We start from the raw sequence: 25723 nt of genomic DNA, 5'->3' as shown, positions 1-25723 counted from the left end.
CACAACAGGCTTTGATTAAAAGCCTAGTAATAATTTCACCAAACTCTTAGCTTAACCCCATATGAAGTTGTAAATAAAATTCTTAACATAAATATTAACCTCATATGAATAGTACAATAAAACTCTCTAAAGTTCGACGTCCTTAATCTCACACTCTTTTCATGAATGTATCCAACTTGTGGTTCCTAAGAATTTATCGTTCCTCATGATCCTCAAAAATTGAAAATCAATGGCCACAAGATTTAAATTCTAAATGTTCTCATGTCAACAAATTTTCAAACCCTCACAAAGTTTACTTTCTGCCCATCGTGCCTAACTTCATGATTAAAAGCCTAATAATAATCCACCCCCTTTTTTTAGCTTGACTACATATAAAATGGTAAATAGAACTCTCCACATAGTATAAGAATCTCAAATAAATAGCAACATAAAACTTTCTCGAGTTCGGCGTCCTTATTCTTACACTTAATTCACGAAGAAATCTAGATCTTACCTTGAAATCCCTAAAAGTCTCTAATTCTTAAAAATCCTCAAACTTGAAATCTATAGCCACGAGATTTGAGTCCTATGTGATCTCAAGTCACAACTAATTTCTCAATTGTCACTACATTGACTCTCAAACTATCATATTACCAAAAACCACGCTTATGTTGGGTACTCTAATAACTTTGCAAAAATTTCTAAAACTAGGATTCATAAATACATCAATGCGGAGTCTGATCCATTTCAGCACCTACCAAGATAACTTTAACCACACTTTGATAACAAATAGATTTCTTGTATACCAAATCCATGCATCCAATATGTACCAACTTGCATAAGAAAATATCACTGCATCAATGGAGTAAGATTGATGCTAAACGGAGTGACCTAAAACAGTCTACCCACAACATCCTTTCCATCAATTTCCTTTGGATTGATCTGAAAACTCAAACACCTACTCTAAATCAAACCCATTCAGTGGGATAGGATTGAGTATATAGAAAGGAGTAGGTCAGAAGTCAAGCATGGAGTGGTGAAAGTCGAGATTAATTCATATGCTTCCTTTCGGGAAGAGAAAGGAGAAAAAAAATGATCTAATAAATGAAATCACATTTGGTCACCATAGTGTGCTCCGGCAGGTGACTAAGAAAGAAATTTATTTGCCGGAGAAGTGTAGATATCACAACAAAGTAGTTGGGTTCAAGAAAGTTTTAGAAAACTGCTGGTTTTCCTTCATATCAATTCCAAAAGGACCTTCAAGAAAGACGACTTAGGAACTTTTAAAAGAAATTGACCATAACTTAATAACAATTTAAGCCATACCATACAGACCATTTTGTAAGAAATTCAAGGAATGGCCTGCTCAATGTGTAACAAGTATGATGAAAGAGGTCAAGTATTTGTGGAGAATATACACTTGGAATTAGTTGAAGCGAAACCCAAGGGTAGCGACGATCAGAGCAATCGCAACGAAGAGACTTGAAATTTATTTCCTCAACTCTTATACGTGTCTATACATATACAAGAGAAACCTCTTAACGATGGAGATATTCCCAATTACAACTTAATGCAAGTTCAACCCAAGTAGTTGAAAGTCAGCACAACTCATCTAAAATGGACGAGTTCAAAAGTTCCAACCAAACTAACAAATAGACCTATAAATTCAGCCCGACAACATAAACTTAAAATCTAATCTCCTCGATTCCAACTTGTATTTAAATTTGTGGTAACCAAAATCAATCTCAACGACCATAAAAGTCCACCCAAGTCATAATCGAAACAATTACATCATTTATAATGGCTTGTTGTACCTTTATCCTTAGATATGACAAAAATCATGCCCTACCATTTATAAATCTATACACTCAGATCCGACCAGAATCATTTCCTAAAATATACCAAACTATAACCTCAAATCATATTAAATGTTTCTTAAAATCTACAAAATCTAAAACCTTAAATCTCAAAGGAACTATTTCTTGATGTCTACAAAACTAAAACTTTAAAATCTTATCAACAATACTTTTTAAAGTTTGCAGAATCCAAAACCATAAAAATCATTTCTTAAAATCTGCAACATCTAACTCCTCAGATTTCATAGGACACTTTCCATAAAGCTTGTAGATTCCAAAACCTTAAATACCAACAAAGTCATTTCTTGAAGTACGTAGAATTCTAAACCTCAAATCCGAAATTATTTCCTAGAGTCTGCAAAGCTCCAAAACCTCATATTTTAAAGTCTACAGAACCTCAAACCTGGCTTTCAAACAAGGTTATGTACACCTTCAAAATATACAGCTTAAATCTTATCAAAATCATTACCTACAGTCCACAAAGTAACCATATATATTTAAAAGCTCAAATGTCATGAAAACTATTTTTAAAATATGCAGAATCTTTGAACCTCATATTTCCAAAAACTCAATCCATAAAGTCTGCAAAACCTCAAGTCTATCTCCGAAACCAACTATAAAATCCTGTACCCGGGATGGGTTAAAGAGTTACCAGCTATCACTTACAATCATATCTCCCAAACACAAATATCATTCTTAAATACTCCAAAACACGAAAACTTGTATTCATCTACTAAAGCATAAGCTTATCCACAAAGTCATAAATATGATAAATCCAAGAAACACAAATCTACATTTCCACCGTATCTAGAAATTCCAAAGCATAACATTCAATTAATTACATAAATCTCAATAATTCATAACCAATTAATAACCCATCTACTAAACAAAACTTCTCTAATCATCGATAGTACCCTTAGGTACTCAATCTCCCTATTTTTAACTAGTCTTGCTCACAATCATTATTCCTGGTCCACAACTAGACCGTTAATATCATCTGAAAAATATTGTGGACAAAAGGGGTGAGTTATCAACAACTCAGTAAGTAGAGAACATATACTAGTATATAAATATGAGCTTTTTCATAGAGTTCAGAATGCAGAAACAAAACATTTCATTTTCATAACACATATCCCAAACATGTTATCAAAACATCAGAGTGACATTTCAAACTGTTCATATTCAAAAACCAACTGGTCATATTCATAGACCCTTTGGCATAACATGATTGAACATTTTCATCTTATCATATCAATTCGCATCGTATTGTATCGTATCGCATCATATCATATACCATTTTTAACCCCTGTCGTAGGGTTATGCTATCCCTGGTGGCCAAACCAGGCAGTATCAGATTGTGAAACTTTTCCTTATTCATTATCGGAAACTCGAGTCTGCACGCAGGAAATAACACATAGAAAAACCACTTTCTTACCATATAACAAATCATAACCATCATATCAGAACCAAAAACAAAATCAGATACATAATCAGATCAGAATCAGAAACTCATGCCAAAAGTTTTTCAAATGCATATCATATCAAACAGAGTGTTGAACATATTCATATCATTTTTACACAATCAAAATGGGTTCAAAACATCTTCATATAACATGTACAAAATTCCCAGATTCATATTCGCTCTTTCGTACATTTCAAAAACAGCATGTCAAAAAATTGTTCATGTCTACACCAGTCATGTTAGGAAACATTTTCTCTCTTATACAAATTTCATGAGTAATGCAGAACACATATATTGGAAACCCGCTTACCTGAATCTTGCAGGGTATTATCTAAGTCTTGAGTCCTACCTCTAATAATCTTATCACCAAAATCATAAAATACTCACTAAGTGTTAATAACCAAACAAGCATCACGCTAACTCTACCAACAAATCTCAAACAAGAATAAGTCTAACTTTTACTACCGAATAATCCGTAGCCCGAACGACAATTATAGCATGTAAGAATTACTCGCCACATCCAATGAAAGTTTTACCACTTCACGAAGATTTTCCCATCCACCTCAAATTTATTTAACCATTTACCACTTGCTTGAAATTTATTTATAAACTCATTCTGGCATATTATACAAGTTGTCCACAAACTCACACAATTTTCCCTCGACTTATCAAACAATAACATAGCCACATTTAGTCCCGACATATCTAACCAATGTGCTCATTGATGTTACAGCCACTATTAACTCTTCTCCGTCCCTAACACTACAACCTGAGACTCCCTACGTGCCAACACACCACCCAAACAGCCACTCAAATGTTCACAAATTTTCACATGTCCAACACAAACAACCGACATGCAACATCCCATGCAACACCACCTCCAACCACACGTTATCCACACTTCAATTCAACTAAGAAATTTCAATTGCACAATTCGCAATACACAACAAAGTTAGCAATGTCTTCCAATAGGTACCAATATACAGATCACTTTAAATAAATAATACAAAGGCGGTACTAACACTCTAATTATCCTACCAAAATTTGTGCTTTTTATTCGATAAAATTCGATGACGAGGAGATGCTATCTACGGCTTATATCAGTGCTCGATGCAACGAGGAAAAATCAACGATGGCATTGGACAGTGGCGATGTACTACGAGGAAGTAAATGCTCTGAAATGATAAATTGTGAATAAGAACTTGTGAGGCACAAAGAAGGGAAACAAACAACGAGAGAGAAGTGCACAAAACTCACCTTCGGTGGGTTCAACAATAGTTGTTGGAAGTGGCATTAAGGCTTGCCAGCTACAAGTCTCCGAGAACGAGCCAATGGACTTGCAGCAACTAACGGTGCAAGGCTGAGGGGTGGTGGAGATGTTTTGTGAGAGAAGCAATCTGTGAGGTGCATGGTGAAATACGAAACCAAAGAGAACTGAGTGAGTGAGAGAGAGATGGGAAAAACACTCACCATCGTTTGATGATGCCCCGGTGAGGATGCTCGACGGCAGCACCGATCCAAGGAGACCCATGGATAGTACCACTCTGAATTCCAAAAATTTTGTGAGGAAGGGAGAGAGAGAGAGAGAGAGAGAGAGAGAGAGAGAGAGAGAGAGAGAGAGAGAGGTATCTGCGAGAAGATGAACACAGCGAGGGAGTAAAAAAAATGAGAGGAAATCTGTTGAAGAATTAGTCTTTGAGGGGAGGGGAGAAACCTATTGAAGTAACTGGTAGGGGAGTGGGGAGTGTGAATCGGGTAAAAGGGGTAATGGGAAGGAAGGAGTTTCGGGAAGAAGAAACTGAAAGGGAGAAAGAGGACTCACCGAGAACGACGTCGTGTGGTCCCCTGGCTGGGCTCCTCATAGGCCTGGGCCTGGTCTTGGGCTTGGCCCTATGTCTCGGGTTTTACATTACTGATATGTTGTTTTATTGTTAATTGGCCATGCATTTTGGGTCAAAGAATGCAGGAGCCACCTATCAGCGGCTGGTCAACCGTATGCTTAAAAGTAAGATAGGAAAAAATCTAAAAGTCTACGTGGATGATTTGCTGGTCAAGAGTGGAGCTCCTGAGCAACACCTCGCCAACCTCCGCGAAGCCTTCGTTGTACTACAACAGTATCAAATGAAGCTCAACCCGACAAAGTGTGCTTTTAGCGTAAGTTCCAGGAAGTTGTTAGGTTTCATGGTCTAGGAACGGGGAATAGAAGCTAACCCAGAGAAAGTAGAGGCTATACTCAACATGGCCCCACCTTGAAACATCAATGAAGTGCAAAAACTCGCTGGCCGAGTGGCGACTCTTAACAGATTTGTATCCAGATCCACTGACAAGTGCCTACCATTTTTCAAAGTATTACGAAAGATACAATCATGGGACGGCGAATGTGACCAAGCATTTGTGGCTCTAAAAAATTACCTTACCAACCCTCCACTACTCAGCCAATTCAGGCGTGGGGAGACCCTGACCTTATACTTGTCAGTCTCCCCACATGTGGTTTCCTTTGCCCTGGTGAGGGGGGAGGAAGGAATCCAAAGGCCCATGTGGGGGGAGTTTGCTACAAAGAGCGAAAAATTGAAAAAGTACTTAACATTGATAGAAGGTGAGCGGGGCCACTTCAAATATTTTCAGATCCAACAAGTTCCAAGGGTCGAGAACCAAAAGGCGGATAAGTTGGCAAGAGCGGTGTTCAGACAAGAAGATTCTTCTTTGCCAAAACAAATGGTGATCATGATTGTTAAAGTACCCATTGTAGGAATCGGAGTCATGGAGGTAAAGCTGGGAGCCTCGGAGTGGGCGTTGGACATAATTAAGTACATCGATGCCAACGAGCTACTCGATAACAAGTGGGAAGCTAGGAAAAATAGGAACAGAGCAATATCCTACACCTTACTTGAGGGGGTTTTGTACAAGTGCGGTTACTCCATGCCTCTCTTAAGGTGTGTCTCATTCCAAGAAGCCCAATATGCATTGTTGAGGTGCATGAGGGAATCTGTAGTGACCACAATAAAGGAAAGGTTTTGGCGGGCAAAGTGATGTAGGTGGGGTACTATTGGCTTCGTATCCTCTAGGACACGGAGGAATATGTTCAAAAGTGTAGAAAGTGTCTAGAATACTCCCCGGTACCCCCATTGCCCGCCCGAGGAACTGACGTCAATCACCTCACCAGGGTCGTTCACACAATAGGGGTTAACTTGGTGGGCCCCTTCCCCTGCGAAAGGGAGAGTAAAGTTCGTGGTGGTGATGGTGGACTATTCCACCAAATTGGTAGAGGCTGAAGCATTAACAACGATCACGGTGAGAAATATCACATGCGTCTTGTGGAAAACCTTCGTCTGCAGATCCAACATCCCCTGCTTCATCATATTGGATAATGGGAGACAGTTTGACTCCAACCACTTCTGAGACTGGTGCCAAATATACGTATGTAATGGCCTTCTTTGGTAGCCCCTTTTTATGCACCTCAAGAATAGTTGTATGCATGTGAAATGAATGTTATATGTAGTAGCTATTGTCTTTATGTTACATGAAATGAATTGTTGAGGTTTATGCTTGATGCTAAGAAATGATGTTTAAATGATGCGATGAAATTAAATGATGCTATGAAATAATATTTAAATGACTCAATAAAATGATGTTTAAAAGATGCTGTGAAAAGATGTTTAAAGGATGCCATGAAATTATATCTATTGATGATGTTTATGGTTATGCTATGAAATGATGTTTATGAAATGGAATTGACTAATGAATCAAAGAAATGAAAAGGAAAGTAAATGAATTAATGTTTTAATGTATGAAGCTACGTAACGATCGTGATTGAATGAATGATGGTATCAATGGACTAAGTAGATTGTAATGCCGGATAAGTAGCACTGCAGAGCACCTAGTGCTGCCCCTGACAGAAGGGATTCCCAACCTATGGCCATTGGCAGAATCCAGGTCCAAAAGACCGCTAACCCTAACACACGGGGTGTATCAATGTGTATCAGCCAATGGAAAGTGATAAGAGTTAATTGAATGTATAAAATATTTTATCTCTTTATGAAGGAATATACAAGGTGTGGGAAATGTTTTATGAGGAATAAACTCTTTTAAAGAAAAGCCCCACCTTGTAATGTTTTCAAAAATAAAAAATAAATGTTTTATGTAAAGTATGTAGAGGAATGATGAATGCATGAATGAAAACCTATGTTAATATATTTTTACAGTATGAAGTAATGCTTATTGAGTATTTGACTCATTTTATTTTTATGTATGTCTCTCCCCCTCTCAAGAACAAAATGAGGACGAAGCGTGAGGACAAACATGACCTAAGGAAAAGGAGGCAGAAGCCTAGGCATGCTTATGTAACATATGAAATCGTATTTTATAAAATGATTTTGTAATTTAATGTAATAATTTTTGTTGTAAACTCTCTTTTAATTTGAAAAGCAGGTTTTAAATTTTAAACATAGAATCTTTTATATCATGGGAAGGAAATGAAAAAGTTTTAAGAAGTTCAGTAATTCCCATCTCATTTTCTAAAACTATTTATTAAAATCCCAACACAAAGACGTGCGTTACAGGTTGGTCCTCTACCACCAGCTCGACAGACCTTAAGATGTTGAGGGACACATATTGGGTTCAAGACTCGATTGTCCTGGAGGTCCCCGATTCCCATCATGGGGCCATCGACTCCGAAGGGCTTGCTAAGAAGGTCGCTCTGCACACCAAGGCCTTTTTGCAAGGGCTTGCTGAGACTCCCCTTTTGTCGCCCCGTTCTTGATGTTCTATATTTTCTAGGGATGGCTCTGGCCCAACTACACTCTAACGCGTGGAGGATCGTAATGTCATGCTGCATAGTATGGCGCATGGTCTTGGAGCCTGTTGGCGAGGAATAACATAATTTGACCACTCGAGAATTTGTTTTAATGCATGGGATCCGATCCTTGGGGGGTAATATCTGCAGCAACTTTCGTTCCCGGTCCAAATATAGCGTTGCCCTGTTCGTTACTCCAATTTCAAAGTTAGCAACGCAAATTCTTTTGTGTCTGACAATGGGTGGGAATTGCCAGTTAGTGAAGTTGACAAGTAAGAGTTCCCATTCGAGCTGTGTGGGGAGTCATTCCAAATGAAAAGATGATTTCCATGACTCTTTCGAGGCGAGAGCAAGCTCTCATACAAATGTTTTACTCCTTGGTTGAGCAACACCAATAGGAGGTATGGACTGAAGCTCTCTTGACCAAAGAAAACATCGATCGGATCTTGGTGATGCTGGACTGATCGCTTGTGGTTGGTCACCGCTTTTTAAGGGACCCTGTTGTTTCTTAGGGCAAGAAAAAGGCCTTCTGTTGCCATGTCGGGAGGTGGAGGAAAGAGACCTCGTCGTGAGGGCAAGGGGACTCGAAGATCGAGGGAAATGCGCGGTTGTTCTGAGTTTGAGCAGGGTACTTCTTCCCCATCACCAGTCGCCCAAGTCTTGATCAGAGGGAATTCTCTTGACTTGGATGGTTTCAATGCTATTATGGCGCAAGCAGCATTGGACTTCAAGTTTCTCCATCCCTAGATCTCCTTCCTACCCTGCCTAGTGACGAAGGGACAACGAGGGATCTCAGCCAGGACCAGGCAGATTTAGAGATGGCATTCTTCAAAACCCTACTCAATCTGATTCCTAGGGTTTCTCAAGGCCCAACTCCCACAGAGCGCCTTAGGAGGCAGGTGACGCCCCTGTTTTCCCGAGCGATATCACTTAGTCAGGTGCCTCAATTTCCAAGGCGCCTTCCATAGTTCTTGGCGACGAGGTGCCCGTCGTGCTTACCGATCGTAAGGGATTTGCCCGCACGACAACACCCTAGTAGTGATGATGTTTGTCGCCAACTTCACCACTAAGAGGATACTAATAGACAATGGACGCTCGATCGGCATTCTTTCTTGGGAAACGTTCGCCAAGATGGAAGGGATTTTCGAGAGAAATGGTACAACCCTTAGGTTCCACAACATTACCTGTGACAGTTGGATCTGGGATGCAAACAGACACCAATGACGGACTTCCTTGTGGTCAAGACCCCTTCATCATACAACGCAATTATTGGGCAACCAACACTGAACGGCTTGAAGGCCATAACCTCTACCAACCACCAGAAAATGAAATTCCCAATAAGAACAGGTTTGGGCGAAGTGCATGGTGAGTAGTTGGCGGCGAGAGAATGATATGTGTAGGAGTTGAAGGGTGGAGAAAAGGACGTGCACATGATAGGGATTGAGAAGCGAGCCTCTTCCTCACCGCCCGAGTTCGTAGGTGAGGCCTAGAGCCGACGAGGGGTGGGAATTTCCCATTAGTGAAGTAGACAAGCAAGAGTTTCCCGTTCGAGCTGTGTGGGGAGTCGTTTCAAATGACAAGATGATTTCTATGACTCTTTTGAAGCGAGAGCAGACTCGCATATAGACATTTTACTCCTTGGTTGAGCAGCACCAAGAGGAGGTGTTACATAGCCTTTCCCGCGCTATATAGCTCTGCCTCAATGCTCATTCTGGCTCGTCCCAGCACCTTTCCCTGATCCCGTATTCGTTTGCTTCAGGATCTCATTCTCTTGTAGAAGATTCTCCATTTTCAATGCCATCTTTTTCATTCGCTCCTCCATTTCAGCCAACCTTCTCTCAATGTTGGTCGAGGTAGTCTCCTGTTCACAGGTTGCCTGGGATCGGGTCGTGAGAGGCATACTAAAGGCACTTCAGTTTTACTCAAGATCTCATAGACGGCGCCAACTATTAAGGATGTGTTTCGCACCCCGTAGTCCTCCTCCAGTCACCTGAGACAAGAAAGCTTGATGGCCCAGAGTGCCAAGAAACACCTCTGATGCCTAAATCAGCTTATGCTTCAGAGAGAGAGAGAGAATGTAGTTAAAATATAGAAAGAGTGATACCGGTACCTAGGCTTTTATACTTTCCTCTTTCGGTGGGGTCACTGATTTCCTTGCGCCTAGGGTGTCTACCTCTGCTCTAGATGGCATGTTGTCGCCTTTAATGTAGTAGCCTTTGACAGGGCATCTCGACCCACGTCAAGCCTTTGAGCCTAGGGGCGGCATCCTGTCACAATTAATGCGGGACTCCTTATCGAGGGGATCTCAACCTATTTCGGGCCTCTGCGTTTAGGGGAGGCGTCGTGTCGCATTTAATGTTGCAACTCCCTATCATAAACAAAATCTCAAGCCGTATCTTGTCATTTAATGCAGCGCTGCTGAAGACGTGCCCAAGCAGGGGTTGTCCCATCGTTTTTGTGCTGACCTGGGCCTTCTCGCCATATATCGAGTCCTCTAACACTGGGCTTAGCTTTGATAATTAGACCGAGCCCAACTTGGCGAGGGGCGAATCTGTCCTTCCAAAGGCAACATTGGATTTGAGTGAGGGAGTTATTGTCATTGTTTGTAATGACCGCATGGAAGAGTTCCGCTATATCTACTAGTATTGGTGGGTTATATCGGGTTTGGATTGAGAAATGAGATAATCCAAACACATTCCTTTTCAATTTTGAGATGTTTCCACTAAAGACAAAAGTGATGCCTTTTGCCTCTATACCCCTACTGATTGTTATCTACCTGCCCCCATATAATAATAAAAATACCACTAGAAAATAGAGAAAAGGGAAATTATTTTAATAATCTTAGGTACCATTTTTATGCATAACAACAACTTACAATGTTAAAAATAGAGAACAATATATTATTTTTTATATAATTTGATTTTATATATATTATCATCTTATAATATTATTATAAAATATATTATAAAAAAAAATGGATATATAATTTATAAATTATTATTATTTATTTATAAATATATTTATAAATAAAATAAAATCATTACAAATACTATACAATCATTTATGAGACTCACATCTATCTCCTCTTCAACATCTTAAAATCATCTCATCTCACTTCTAATCCAAACATATAATTTTCAAAAACTATCTCAATTCATCCTAATTCACAAGTCTCATTACTATTTACAAATCATTTTAATTCATCTTATCTCATCTCTCAATCTAAACGGAACTTAATTTTCGATTGATAACCTATCAATCCGATTAACCATGTGCCTTTGAGTAATTTTTTTTTTTAAAATCTAATGTTTAAAATAAGAGAGATAAGTGCGTTAAGTCGATTTACAATATTTATAACTATTCGGATAATATAAAATGTGCAATAAATTATATAGGACCCAATTCATGTGGTCGGTCATCTATCACGTTTTAGGCTCTAAAGTCAGAATAACATCTTTAAAAATATCTTGATCGTTCTTTACCAATAATTAAAAATCTGGATCCTTCTTTTTCACCATAATTGCTAAATTATCAAAAAAATTTCACTCAAACATAAATTATAAAGAATCTGATCATTAGGATCAATGATTAAAACATATGAAAAATGGAAAATGTAATACAATACTAACAGTTGAATTTTATAAAAAAAAAAAGTTAAATTTTACTTTTGCTATACATTAGAGATTAAAATATGATATTAAAATAAGAATAATAATTCGAGATGCTAAACAGTATCTGAGCTTGTTTATTATGTTGAGGAGAGAGCTATTTTAAAGATGGCATTTTTCAAGAAATGAAGTTGGGACAATTATGTATTGATATGCCCTCAGCTCAAATATGATGATTTTAATATGAATTAACTTGCAAAAATAATTTTCTCATATTACTCTTCAAAACTTGCTAATTTTGTAATTAAAATTGGATTTTCTAATATCATTTCAATTGATTTAGGTATGGGTCAATTCGAAGGGTTGGCTCAAGGAGAAGGGCTCAAAATTCTGGGTAGGATTAGATCTTGGATCGGCTAAAAAAATGACCAATTTTCTATTTAGAAAGAGATAGATACTACATATAAATCCTTTGAATGGTACAAAAACAATTTATTAGAAAATTATAAGAAAATACTACATGAAGCACGCCCCCTCATCATATAGCTAACCCGTATAAATAAAGGTCGAAAAACACACTTGAGGTCACTTTTGAACACCCAAAAATTCAAAATACTCTCCAAACAATATATTGACTTGGACATCAGAGGTGTCTCTCAACACACCTAGCCCCACTTACCTTCTGATTGCAAGTTGCAGGAAGCACGTGGCAGAGCTATGAAATATGTTTGCAACATTTGATATCACTTTTAATGTGTGGTTCACACAACAGGCCAGAATGGAAGGAAGAGTCATCTCCAACCCACAAAGGTGAATCGGGCCACGATGATGTAACCCAGAAGTTCACGACGATGGTTTGGACGTCGATACAATAATTGAAGGTTCATCCATGGAAATAAATGATAAATAAAGGAAGAGACAAAGATTTAAGTGATTTAGTGTAAAAGCATACGTTCACGGATTGTTTGGAAACAAAATTTACTATGATGGTGTTATATAGTCTCTCATGACCTAATATATCTTTCAGTACAATAGAATAAAATCAAAGTATTTGGAGGTTGAAAGAGATGCCAAGCTTCTGTATATAGTGGAGTCCGATAAATCTTAAAAGATTCTCTTCTTTTATAAAAATCTTTTTTTCTTCTTTGGAGCGAAGAAATCATACTTATCTTATAAAGTTCTTTCTAAATCAATTTATTTTATCTCTTCAATCTTGGTGGTTCTTTTTATTCTAACAAATATATTTTATGATAAGATAAGAATATAATGTCGCCTGTAGCTCTGACCATGAAACATTGAAAGTTTGTGGTTCCAATGAAAAAATATCCAACAGCTCTGACCAGGAAAATGAATGCAGGTAACCGACCTCAATAACAACAGTAATACACCACCAACCCAAACGTCAAAAGTAGGGTCTCTTTTTCTTTTTCTTTTTCTTTTTCATGGATGATCTCTCTTGGACTCTTGACTCCACCATTGGACAAATAATGCAAATCAATCTTACGTTAGCCATTCAAAAACTCCAGGGGATAGAAGAGGACGTCATTTTCTTTCATGATTTTTGTCGCCTTCTGGTCACATTTTCTTCTTCTTTTTAGGAAGGGAGAGATTGTAGTGAAACATGGCATTTTTCCTCTGCAATAATTGCTCTGGAACGTTGAAAATTATTGAAAGCATTTTCATCATGAACAAGATATTTGATTGGAATTAAATGCCAACGCCAATGAATCGACTTGATATTTACTGTGTAGAACACTTGACCTTGATGACCAAAATCTGATATTCTTCAATCAACAAACAATTACCCAATTTTGTTTTTTAATCCATACAACTTGCTTTGTGGGTCACAATAAGCCAGCCTCTAAGAGATTCCTCCGTCTCAAAGTCTCGTCTACAAGCTTGAAAGTCTTCTTCACCAGCTTCTGATCAAGAGCAGTGGTCCTATAGATCTTAAAGACCCGGTCTACACGATCAGGAGTAGTGCTCTGAAAATACAACTCCTCAAATTTTTTCTTCACAAACCTACACATATTAAGAATGGTCTCGTGAAGGTTCAAAAAACTTTAGAAGCATAAGCAAAACAGGGACTAAAGAATAAGATCAAGGTTCAAACTCAATACCACAGCTATGATACCATGTTTAATCATCAATTTTCCAAAAAGTTTAAATTGTTGGGTAGAAACTAAGTCAATAGTGTTTGCCAAAATGGGGTGTGATCATTTTTTGTTTTTTACTTAAAGAAGATGGAGCCGGAGGGCCGGGGGGGTTGGAGTTATGGGAAAATAATACCAGACCAAAACAATGAAGGTGCTTACTCATATGCATGCTCAATCTCTTGTTTCCCCGTTGTAACTGGCTGGTAATCCTTGAACCATTCACATACATTTAGTGGCACCTACAGAATGTAGACCATCAAAGATCCACACAAATGCTGGGTTTTCATCAATTACTATTGTGCAGCATTCTACTAACTTACTTTTAGAACCTTCTTCTCAAAAATATCGAACTTGTTTAGGAACAGCATGAAGGATGTTTTCTGCACTTGTTGAAAAGAAAAGGGATAACATGAGATCGTAAAAAGTGATCTTTTGAGAGAATACGTTGGAAAAGAACTCAAATCTAAATATATAAAACATACACCAATTACATGTATATAGGAGGGTGTGTGTGTGTGTGTGTGTTAACAGAAGTGGCATAAAAGAAAACCTCGAAGCAAGGTTGTTTCAGGACCCAGTCGAAGAGTTCCTTAGTCTCCATCATTCTATTCCTGTTTTCATCCTCAAAAAGTGTTTGATCATACCTGAAACGCAAGGGTCAGTTTTAAGCCTTCTTCAGCTTTACATATTGTAACATCGTAATGTTATAATCTTAGATATCATGACAGCGGTGGGAAATTGTGCCAATCAAAGGCTAAGTGACATTACACTAAGTCCCTTCTTTTGGTTCTCCTTTGCCATTCCAACCACCGGAATATACAGAATAACCTATCTCCTGTTGTAAATTACTACCCTGATGGATAATTTTGTCTGAACTTGGTAATTAGAATAGCCACAGATACATATTTCCTCAAATAGATCATTCAAACTTAATGAGGCCTTAAAATAGCAAGCTAAAACCCCTAGAAAGATTATTTTGGAAATTAGTTAACGTGCAAAATCATTATGATGAACAGAGAAATAAATCAGTTCAATTCAAATGGAACCCCTCAAGCCCATGTTATGTGCTACTCTTCTCCTTACCTCCCCTTCCCACCTCCACCAAAAGAAATAAAAAGGGCATGTTTCGGCCAAATCTGGCAATCTCTTCTTAATAACACTCGGGGTTAAATGGTACATCTGTCACCAAGATATGGTAAAACATCTAAAGCAAAAAGGCTCAATTGCCATCCATCATACATGCATATGGTAATAAGGAAATGGTGAACTTACTCACTAATGGAAGCACAAAAAATTACAGCTGTAACACCTTCAAATAGATGAATCCATTTCCTTCTCTCATTTCTCTGGCCTCCAACATCAAAGAGTCTATATACTTCACCACTTTTCTTATTTTCTCCAACAGGGCTGCCAAAATCATTACCAGCATCAAGTCATTGGTTGAATTGTTAAACAAGATAGTTGAGCAAATTGGGCTCTGGATGTTCCTGCTTAGCTGAAAGTCAGTTTACAAACTGTAATATGTAGCATGTGCAAAGGTCATCTAGAACTTTAACTTTTTTTCTTTCACACAACTGTGATTGCATCCATATCACTGGATTTGAATTTGTATATGCAAATCATAAAATTGTTTCGATGCGTCCAGACAAGAAATATTAAGATAGTACAGATAGTAGTACAATGTGGTCATCTTCACCATGAAATAAGGCAGTATAAGGACAATAGCAAGGACTGATATGTGGTAAGAACCTTTTTGCACTTAGCACTAAATTTTTCTGTAGATAGCGCTGTATGAAGAAAAGGGGTTTATTGAGTCAATTTCAAGTAGTTGGGTTAAGGGTAAAAAGGTTTTGTTGAGTTAGTTGTTTCTTGCTTTGGGAACAGCAGCACACATGTTGCCATCTGGCTAGAAATAATCTTGCATATTATGCAGATTCTTATACACCCCCCCCTCATGCTCATGTATAAATCAAGAAACTTCTCTGTTGCATACTCATTGTTAACCAGCAATACAAGGAAGCCTTGCAAGTTGGTCATAATAGCATCATCCATGGAACATGTCAGATGAAATGAGCAGCAGCATTTGCATAATGACTGCAAATTTGCCTTCTCTTTTCAATCAACATACTACCATCAATTGACCTCCTCACTTCAGTGTAACTGTAAAACTAGAGAATAGGGAATGCAAGAATTATGGGAGAGAAGTTATATCCATGAATGATGCTTTCCTCCCTTGTATAACGTTAAGATCCAGAATTTGATTAGAAAACACTTTCTCAAGATAACTCTATCTAATAAAAAAGATAAGATAAATTATTATCCAACAATAGATAAAGACGAGCTTACATCATGATGATGATGAGCATCATATCCAACACTTTGTCTCAAGCTGGTGAAAATATGTCATATAATTCCAACTTGAAATAAATAAAATTAATAAATTCAACACTCAACGACCAAGAGCTCTGGTGAAAAAATCAACCGATTGATCTTCTAATCACATAGGGAGGGAGTAAACCTTATTAATCAGTCTATCCCAAATAAAATGACAATAAACTTCCGTAACATCATTCGTTCACATCATTCGTTCACGGAAAACTAGTGTCCAATTACTGCAAAAATAACTTATAAGCATATGTGTTTTAGAACCATTTTTTCAAGAAAAATTCTTAGCCATGTGTAGGGTTGCAAATGAATAGAACAGCTCGTGAACAGTTTGAACTCGGCTCGTATATACTTGGTTCGAACTTGGCTCATATAATAAATGAGATGTTTGTAAACACTAATATTGGTTTGAATATTAAACAAGCAAAACTCGTACAAACTCGGCCCGACTTAGTTTAGGTTCGTGAACAAAATTCAATCGACTTGGCTCGTTTGAGCTCGTTTTGAAACTCATAATGTGTTACATTTATTAAATGTTAGCTCTATTTTATATACCTAATAATATATTATTAATTTATTTATATTTTACCTTATTTAATTTCTTATATATTGATTAAGTAATTAGTTTTCTATATTTAATTGTGTATTTTATTATAAGTTATATGATATATTGGACCATTTTATGTTTGCAATACAAGTTATTTTATATTAGTTAATTATGTATTATGTAATATAACATTAATGTTATATAGACTATAGCCTATTGATATAGTTATAAATGAGGGAGTGAATGCACAAACTTGAAACAGTTACCAAATTAACTTTAACTGATTAACTATAATACATATAAATAATACATATCATATCGTAAGTTGTTACTATTTCTTTTTAATTAAGAAATCATTTCATTAAACTTATACACAATATGATTTTCATTATACATGATAGATGATAACACATTGTAATTTATAACTATTAGTTATGACTTAAAATTGCAAATTATTATATTGTTATTGTGTAATGTATGTACAAAAACTTATATATTATAACTATATACTTATATCATATGCTTGCAATACACTTATAAATATAATATCTAGTAATGTTTGCTATTTTAGGGTCATAATTTATATTTAATAATAATATCTTATACAACTAGAACTTTTAACTTTTTATGCTATCTTTATATATTAAATGGTTTAATTTATTGCACTTATCTTATGTATTACTTTTTTAATTTTATAACTATAAGTCACCTATCAAAAAATTTATAAGTTCAATTTATTTTTATAAAAAGTTATATGATAAGAATTTTTTAATTAGAGCTATTTGGTTGAATTGTTAAGTAGTTACAATTTTTTGTAAAGTGTTTTTATATTAATCAAAAGATAAGAATCAGATTTGAAAAAAAGTAAAGTTCGACCTCGAGCTAGACTCATACGTTTATTTTTAGTCGAGCTCGAGCCAATTTCAAACAACATTTCGGGCTCGTTTGGGAATTGAGATGAGAAATCTGTGAATAATAGTGAGATGATTTGAGTTAAAATGTTTGAGATGGTTTTGTAAATGTGTGGGTCCCATTGTGAAATATGTTTGGATGTAGAAGTGAGATGAGAAGGTTTTTAACTTTTTATGGGAGTTTGAAAAAGTGGTAGGTCCCACAAATTATTAGAAAATGTTTTTAATGATTAATATTGATGAATATATATTTTTTATTAATGGAAAATTTCTCTCTTTCTTGGTTTCTCTCTATTTTTTAGAAGCTCTCTCTCGGTTCCACTCTCTCGACTTCTCTCTCTCCACTTTGAGACCAAGAAACTGCCCCCAAGGACCGGTCACCGAAGGAAGCAAACCCAAGCACAACATCAGCCCTAACACCAGTTGCACCACCAGCAACCAAATCAAGAGCCACCCCTCCATAAAAACACAGCCATTGTCTCCTGCACCGAGGGATTCCTCCAAGTCCAGTCCAGCAGCCACAGCGCACATCCAAGCTCCACCTCCCTCAGCTAGTTGCACCACCCAAAAAACCAATGATGGAAGGCTAAAGCCGAGACACCGCTGCACAGAACAACGACGCACTGCCTTATTGGCTGTGAACCACAACACCTCTGCCAAATAGACCGCCAGCTGCCACCAACATCCTGCACGACGTCGAAACGCACCTTGGGAAACCAACCGACGAAGCCACCATAACACCCTCCCCATGAACCCCTGTACCTGCATCACATACGCAGTCAAAAGGCCTCTGCTTTACCAACCCGAAAACGGGAAACCACTTCGACAGCGTAATGCTCTCAGCACCAAAGCAGTTGAGATGAGAGCGTCTCGGTGTAAACAAGGAGAGAATGGTGCAGGCACAGCTGGGTAGTATCATTTTACTTTCTTGGCCTTGTGGAACGAAGGAAGAAGGGAATGGCGAAAGAAAGTAGAAGATGATGAGACTGTGTATCTCGGCTGAGGCTTGGGATTGTGTATCTGTATTATGTGTCAGTGTATGGTTTTTTCAGTGAATAGTGTTGAGATGATGAGAGACGACTAGGATGAGATGAGGTACACTTGGATTTATGTTTGGATACCAAAGGTTGTCTGTCTGTACCAAACACACTCACACGGTTTGTGTTTCATCTCAGTGCCCAAACAAGCCCTAATAGTTCAAACAAGGATATTCGAGTTTATACAAGTTTGTACCGAGTTCGAATGAGTAAATATGTTAATTGAGCTTGAGCACCCTTGTTTGAATTTGGCTCGACTCAGTTTGTTTGCAGCCCTAACCATGTGAGTTTGACGAAGTATGAGACAGGTCAATATTTTGCTCCTGCACTAAACTTGGCAGCTGTCTTACTCTTCCTTATCACCAGATACCTTCTAAAATTGTAGAACAACCAGTTGTAAAATGTACCAATACAAGAAAAACACTAACCACATCACATATACCATAAAAAGATTATTCAATATTCAATATTACAATTGAAGCTCATTGAAACCATTTATAAACCCTAAAAACTCTCCTAGGAAATGTGGGGTCCCATTCACTACTCATATTCATACCAATACAAGTGGGAGGGGGAGGGGTTTTTAATTACACCACTCAAAACATTGACTAATGCTTTTGGAGTATAATGCTATGTGGCAATCACTTCAATGGGTCATAACAAATGGAACCAAAGCCAATCCCCAATGGAAAGTGTCGGACCTATGTTGTGTAACGTCTTGAGGTGTGCTATCTCAAGAGCGGAGGACACTCAACAACGATGTCTTGCCTATATTTGTAGGTGATGAATGTCGTGCCTTGTAGGGAGAACTTATTCGGGTTTATGGATGATTCAAGGAGTTCTAATTGTAGCGTTGACACTCAATAATGATGTCTTGCCTCCATTGGAAGGTGAGTGGTTGATGAATGGAATACCACACTGCCCTGTAGGGAGAACTTATTTGAGTTTATGGATGGTTTAAGGAGTTCTAATTGTAGTGTTGACTCATCCTTTTTATAACATAGCATAGATATGTCTTGTTCTCCATTGGCCATTACAATAGGACCTTCTATCTGAGGGTGAACGGACCCAGTTTGCATCCATGTAACCTTCAATGAATAACTGACCATAAGCCTTGTATAACAAGCCACGTCCTGGATATCCTCTCAAGTACCTAAGAATACCTTGTATTGCAACCCAATATGGTATTCTCAGTTTCTTAAGAAATTGGCTAACTAAACTTACTGCAAAAGAGATATCAAGCCTAGTAAATATTAAGATAATTCCACTTTTGAACCAATCTTCTATACACACCTAGATCATGTAAATGTACTTTTGATAGGCCTCATGCCTAGATCATCTAAATATTCTCCTTGATCAACCAACAATTTTTTTATTTGGATCCACTTGAGTATCAATTGATTTGTCACAAGATTTGAAATATAAAATTTTGAAGATAAACCAATGCTGCAAAATGATCAAATACTCAATGTGTATTTGGCATGCAGGAAGTTCTCTCCAATTCCTCAATTCCCTTAGCATTACTTCTTGTTAAAATGCTAACAAAAAAAATATTCACCTGAACTGGATCTCTACAACTCCAGTTGTACGAACTCTTGCATAGAGAACATCTTCCTGCAATAACAGAATATTAAGAAACTTCTTCCATATACACTTTCCACTTCACTAATTTATTAATTATAACGAGAGGCCAATATGTAATATGCAGCATAAGATATGCATCCAAAGCAGAGAGCAACAGATGGTGATAGCACGATAGAATCTGTAACCTACATTCATTATGTCTGTATGTTCAGGCAATAGAAGCTAAGCAGTTTCCACATGAAACAAAGTCCAAAAACGGCTACAAAGTGGACAAAAATAAAGGGAGCTCATGGAAGCTGTTTGTTGTAGAATTTACTTGCAACATCTATCTTTAACATGGAAACAAGATTATACAGATTTGAAAACAAGATTATACAGATTTGAAAACAAGATTATACAAATTTGAAAACAAGATTATACAAACTTGAAGTGGCAACAACATATAATATCTATTGATCAAGGAAAAAAGACTCAGATTTTTCAGAATTTCAGGGGAAAGACAAAAAATACCCAAAAACATCCATTCAACACTGCTGAAGGAATAAAAGAAAGTTCAGCAGCAACACTACGGAACAGTATCAGTAGATATAGCATCTGACTGACTTAGAGCAAATGGTAAAGAAACACCTACTAACTCCCATCCATAATGGAATAAGTATACACAAAAGAACACTAGATGTCAGATATTATCATTAGCAGATATTTTTTGGATGCTCGCTCCTTTGTGTTGCACGAGGCTTTTCTGACATTCTGATACTGACCACATAATTTTAATATGGTGCAGTTGAACCTTTTTGAGATAAAGAAACATTACATATCTTAGATACCTTTGTTGGAACATAATTTGGATCAGCCAATCTTTGTAAATTTTCCATGAAATAATGGGCACAATCTGGAACTTGGAGTTCATTACCATGAAGATATGTTTCCTACATTTACAAAATAAAAGAAATACTTAGCATGCATCAATTAGAATTCAAAAGGGAAACAAATTGAAGTTACGGAAAAGATTAATCAAGATCATGAAAAGGGCAACCGCCAGTTTTTTTCCTAAAAGATTAGATTGAATTAGAGAAGTCAGTATATGTCATCAATAAAAGAAACAGATACCTGAATTGCAGCATCTTTCCATAGGTTCTCTATCCCCTGTGCGAGCTCTTTAGTGAGACGAGGATAATCCAATCCACCTCCAATGTCTGATAGTTTCTCTCCAATAGCCTGACACAAAATGCAAATTCCAATGAGTCCAAAAAAACGTAGCTTTTTATTTTAAAAGTACATGATTTGAGCATGGAAGAAGTTTTGAGAACAACACCAAATCCATTCATTATAAACTTCCTTTAAAAATAAAAAATAAATCACGTTAAACGACTTCTTAACCAGATTTTTTTATTTTTGCAGCATTGTCAGTATATCAAAAGACCAAATTACACAAAGGCAATGACAGTCAAACTGTGAACTCAAACCTTATTTTCACTTGATAAAACATACTTCAAGGAATCAGTGTCATTCTGAGCCAGCTCTTTCGATCCATCATGCAAAATCTGTTCAATAATGTTCAGTATGCAGTGAATAAAAATATTGAAATTTATCTCATTCCTACAGCATATAAGGGTTAAGACTCATCTCAGCACGAGAAAGTTATTTTTTTCACCATCAACAGCTGACACTGTATACGCTCTGTAACATGCAGAAAGGGAAATAACCAACACACCCTTTCAAGTATTGCGTACTTTTATAGTCTGATACACATTGGCATGGATGACTGAAATGTAGCTCTTTAGCTCCGCCTCATCAAAGCCAGTTTGAAACAAAAGTCTTATCTGAACACATATCATGGGCTCTAATGTAAAAATTAGCATCTCCAGTAAACATGAAGATATAAATTGAAAGAGGGACTTGTACAGTATCTTGCCTGCTTAAAAATAGTGGATTTCCCAGACTCTCCAGCACCTAGACAACAAAAGATTTGCCACTTTGTTTAGATCAACAAAAACACACTTATGCCCAAGCCCCCTAATGTGGATAGTTAAAACTAGAGGGATAAGTTTTTATGCATATAAGCAATAAAATTGAACTCTGACATTTTTGTGCTAGGAGTAAAGAAAGGTGAGCCATACTTAAATAATTAACATTTGAGGCACATGTGATAAACCAATAAAAATCCTCAATCACATCATAGCAATTACCAGCAAAACTACAAAAGGAAGTCTGATCAGAGCAAGGATAAGAAAACTTTATAAATTATTCCATTGCCATTTATCTTTATCCTGTATCCAGAAGTATATTAACTCATACTTCAACAGTAATATAATTAGCGCTCTTGTCAAAACACCACTTTTTACAGTTCTATCAGCAGCCAGTGGTCCCCAGTCTAATAGAAATAAGTAAATAATTTCCACCATTAAGGGAAAGGAACATCATTCGAAAGTCATCAAAATAATCAAGGAATAAAGGTCAGAGGGATTTTTTTTTTTTTAATGGCGAGGAATCTCGGAGACCATGCAAACAAAACATGTATTTTACCCGGTTAAACCCCGGACCTGTATAGGGCGTCCCCATCACAATGATCAGATAAATCATCGGATTTTCACCGATGAGGCATGGCCCCGAGAAATTGTTTGTATCCATCTATTCAAACTTTAGACCTGGAGGGAGCATACCACCAATACCAAGGCCCTTATCACTTGAGGCAACCCTTAGGGATTAAAGGTCAATGGCATTTTAAAAGGCATAGATTAAGATGCATTACAACATCCATGATTATCCTTAAACATAAACAATTGAAAATTTTCAAAAGACAAGAAGTGACATCAGAGAGGTATTAATTCTTTCTTAATCACAAAACTTGAGTGGTATCTGCATTGAAGAATTTTTTTGAAAAGGCAGGTGATAGTAGAAAAAATCACAATTGTTATTTCTCTGTCTAGTTTTTGCAAAGCACCACCACTGGAACCATGTACAAGGCCCTGTGCTGTCTTCGATCATTAAAATAGGATCATCTTTTTTATTATTCTTGATGAGCTTCAACTAACAAGTAGATGATTTTAGTGGATACAAAGAAAAAAATAGTAACAAGTGTCACTGTCTAAGTTACGTGTACCAAGTAGTAGAAGTTTCTGGATATGCTTTTCAGCTTTTGTTTCTTCCTCTATTCTCCTTTCAATTTCTGCATCCTGCAAACCACATATTGAAAATAAAAATAAAGCAATATGCCACATAAGTTGCTCTACAATTATTTAGTAAATGGGCATAACCAAGGATGTCTTTTACCAAACATTAGAGAGAGAGAGAGAGAGAGAGAGAGAACTTACGTGTGCATTCTCTTCAGCCTCTGCTCCACTGAAATGACGGTTTCTGCTGCAGAGTAGGCCCATATTTTTAATTTCAATTGAACACATAGAAGATGTACCAGTCAAGCTCCACCAGAAGTCAAAGGAGACTTCATTCCTTAACGTAATTTATACCCACTCATTATCTGTTCAAGCTGACCCAATCATAAAACCAGATCAGTCAGTGGCCAATAAAGATGAGTGATATCTCTCCACCCCAACAAAGAAAAGAATTAAAATAGATTTCATAGGCCATCATTTGCAATTGAGGAAATGGATCAATCAAACTGGTTAATTATTTTATCCAACTGGTGAGGAGTTTTCTTGAATGAGACCACGAGTCTACAGATGACAAGCCAGTTACAGAGTGTGATATCTTAGTCCAGACTTGGGGGAGAGAGAGAGAGAGAGAGATTGCTCGAACAGAATGACCCAAAAACTCAGCTAAGATGTCGAACTTTAGTCCCAACCCATATTCGCACATGAAAGCGCTACACAAGATTCATTGCACAACTAATTGATGATTTGAGCAGTGTTTTAGGCAAACAGCATGTTGCATCGGTCAGTCTGGTGAAATCCACTCTTATGTGCAAAGACTGAATGACAACTTAAGACTCCACACAAGTGTATCGCCCCCAAGACCTCAACCATATTGGATAATCTTTTGGGCCTTTCCGTGATTTCCGAGCGACCCACTACTTTTTATGCATCCAACTCTCCAATTGAAGAACAATAAGAAATGAATTCATAGAAATGTCTCGCTTTTAATTTAGCAGCCGCATCAAGAAGTTCGAACTTCAAACAAGCAAGTCCTATCACCAGCCCACTAAAATGAATTCCTATAAATGTCTTTCTTCTATTTTCCAAAGAAAACGATAGGTACGACCTCTTGATCTACTATTTTAAAATCAGATGATAGCGATTTCCTCAGTAGAATCCAGCCCCAATATAAAAAAAGGCAACAATAAAAGAAAGATCTATGAGCAAGAAAATTTCGGAACGCAAAACATAACATAGAGACTTGAAAGAACTTACCCACTAACCAGGAGAGTTTTTCTTTGAGCTGCGGAGCTGGAGAAATGCTGCTTTATTGGGCGGATTCAGTGAGAGTGAAGCGAAGGAAAGGAATTTCCTGATATTCAAATATGGTATATACATATACTGTTTATGTTATTATTTTAAACGGATATAATAGTACATTTGAATCACACAGTAAAGTTTTTTATAGTCAAGAGAGAGAAGAGCAGCTAAATCTGGAAGGCCAAGGTGGGAAAGAGTGTACGAAATAGCGCCGAAAGCTGCTGAAAAGCCTCCTCTCTCCCCCCTTCTCTCATCTTCAGTCAAAGTTAGAAAGACGGACCCAGAAAAAGTAACTACCAGTGGTTTTCATATATATATATATATATATAATCTATACATTGTATTATTATCTTATATACATTCTAATAATAATAAATATATCACATTTTATATAATAAGATAATAATATAAATTATAACATTACTTTTATATAAAGATGTTTAGATTTAGAAATGAATTAAGGTAGATTAAGATGATTTATGAATAGTAAAATAAAAGTTGAATTATTTATTATATTTTGTGTAAAAATTTAAAAAAATTATAATGATAAGATGAGATAAGTTGAGGTGGATTTTAAATCCAAATCTCTCCTTCTATATATATATATATATATATATATTGTTTCTTTGGAAAATACACTCGACACATTTGAGGGACCGTGTGGAGTATACATACATAGTAGTTATCCCTTTCGGTCTGGGAATGTCTTCCCACACTCGCGACCGAAGGACAAAGAAATAGGAACACACCTCTGTTCTGTGTTTTATCCACTGGATTCATTTGACTATTCTGTTTTTTTTTTTTCTTCATCTTTCACATGAGTTTCCACAGGATGCAAATTTATCTGCCGTATGTTACTGACAATTTTGGTGTTATATATTGAGATTCAGCTCTGATTGGAAAGAGGGGCCTTTCTTTCTTCCTTCCAAATTCCTTGAACTTCTAGAGGTTCGTCCCTCCATTCTCTTCCTTCACTATATTTATTATTTTCATT

General features: G+C 36.9%; 1 protein-coding gene across 2 annotated transcripts; it reads right to left on the bottom strand.

Moving 5' to 3' along the window:
• Window positions 1–13382: 13382 nt before the first annotated feature.
• Window positions 13383–25030, bottom strand: LOC109009277 (guanine nucleotide-binding protein alpha-1 subunit). Of its 2 annotated transcripts, none has more exons than XM_018989717.2 (14): window positions 24693–25030; window positions 23632–23804; window positions 23421–23493; window positions 22233–22270; window positions 22051–22140; window positions 21784–21861; window positions 21428–21535; window positions 21145–21246; window positions 20292–20347; window positions 15126–15260; window positions 14404–14497; window positions 14174–14233; window positions 14013–14092; window positions 13383–13719 (listed from the first exon to the last, which is right to left on the bottom strand). In XM_018989717.2, the coding sequence occupies exons 2-14, from the start codon at window positions 23716–23718 to the stop codon at window positions 13542–13544; spliced, it is 1179 nt and encodes a 392-aa protein (XP_018845262.1). In that variant the 5' UTR covers window positions 23719–23804; window positions 24693–25030; the 3' UTR covers window positions 13383–13541. The 2 variants fall into 2 exon arrangements, with proteins under 2 accessions (XP_018845262.1, XP_035546952.1); XM_035691059.1 differs by having other exon boundaries at window positions 24685–24993.
• Window positions 25031–25723: the final 693 nt, after the last annotated feature.

This window comes from Juglans regia, chromosome 6 (assembly GCF_001411555.2).
Source record: "Juglans regia cultivar Chandler chromosome 6, Walnut 2.0, whole genome shotgun sequence".
NCBI lineage: Eukaryota > Viridiplantae > Streptophyta > Magnoliopsida > Fagales > Juglandaceae > Juglans > Juglans regia.
The sequence above is the reverse complement of the archived record's forward strand: the minus strand, read 5'-3'. Positions and strand labels throughout refer to the sequence as shown.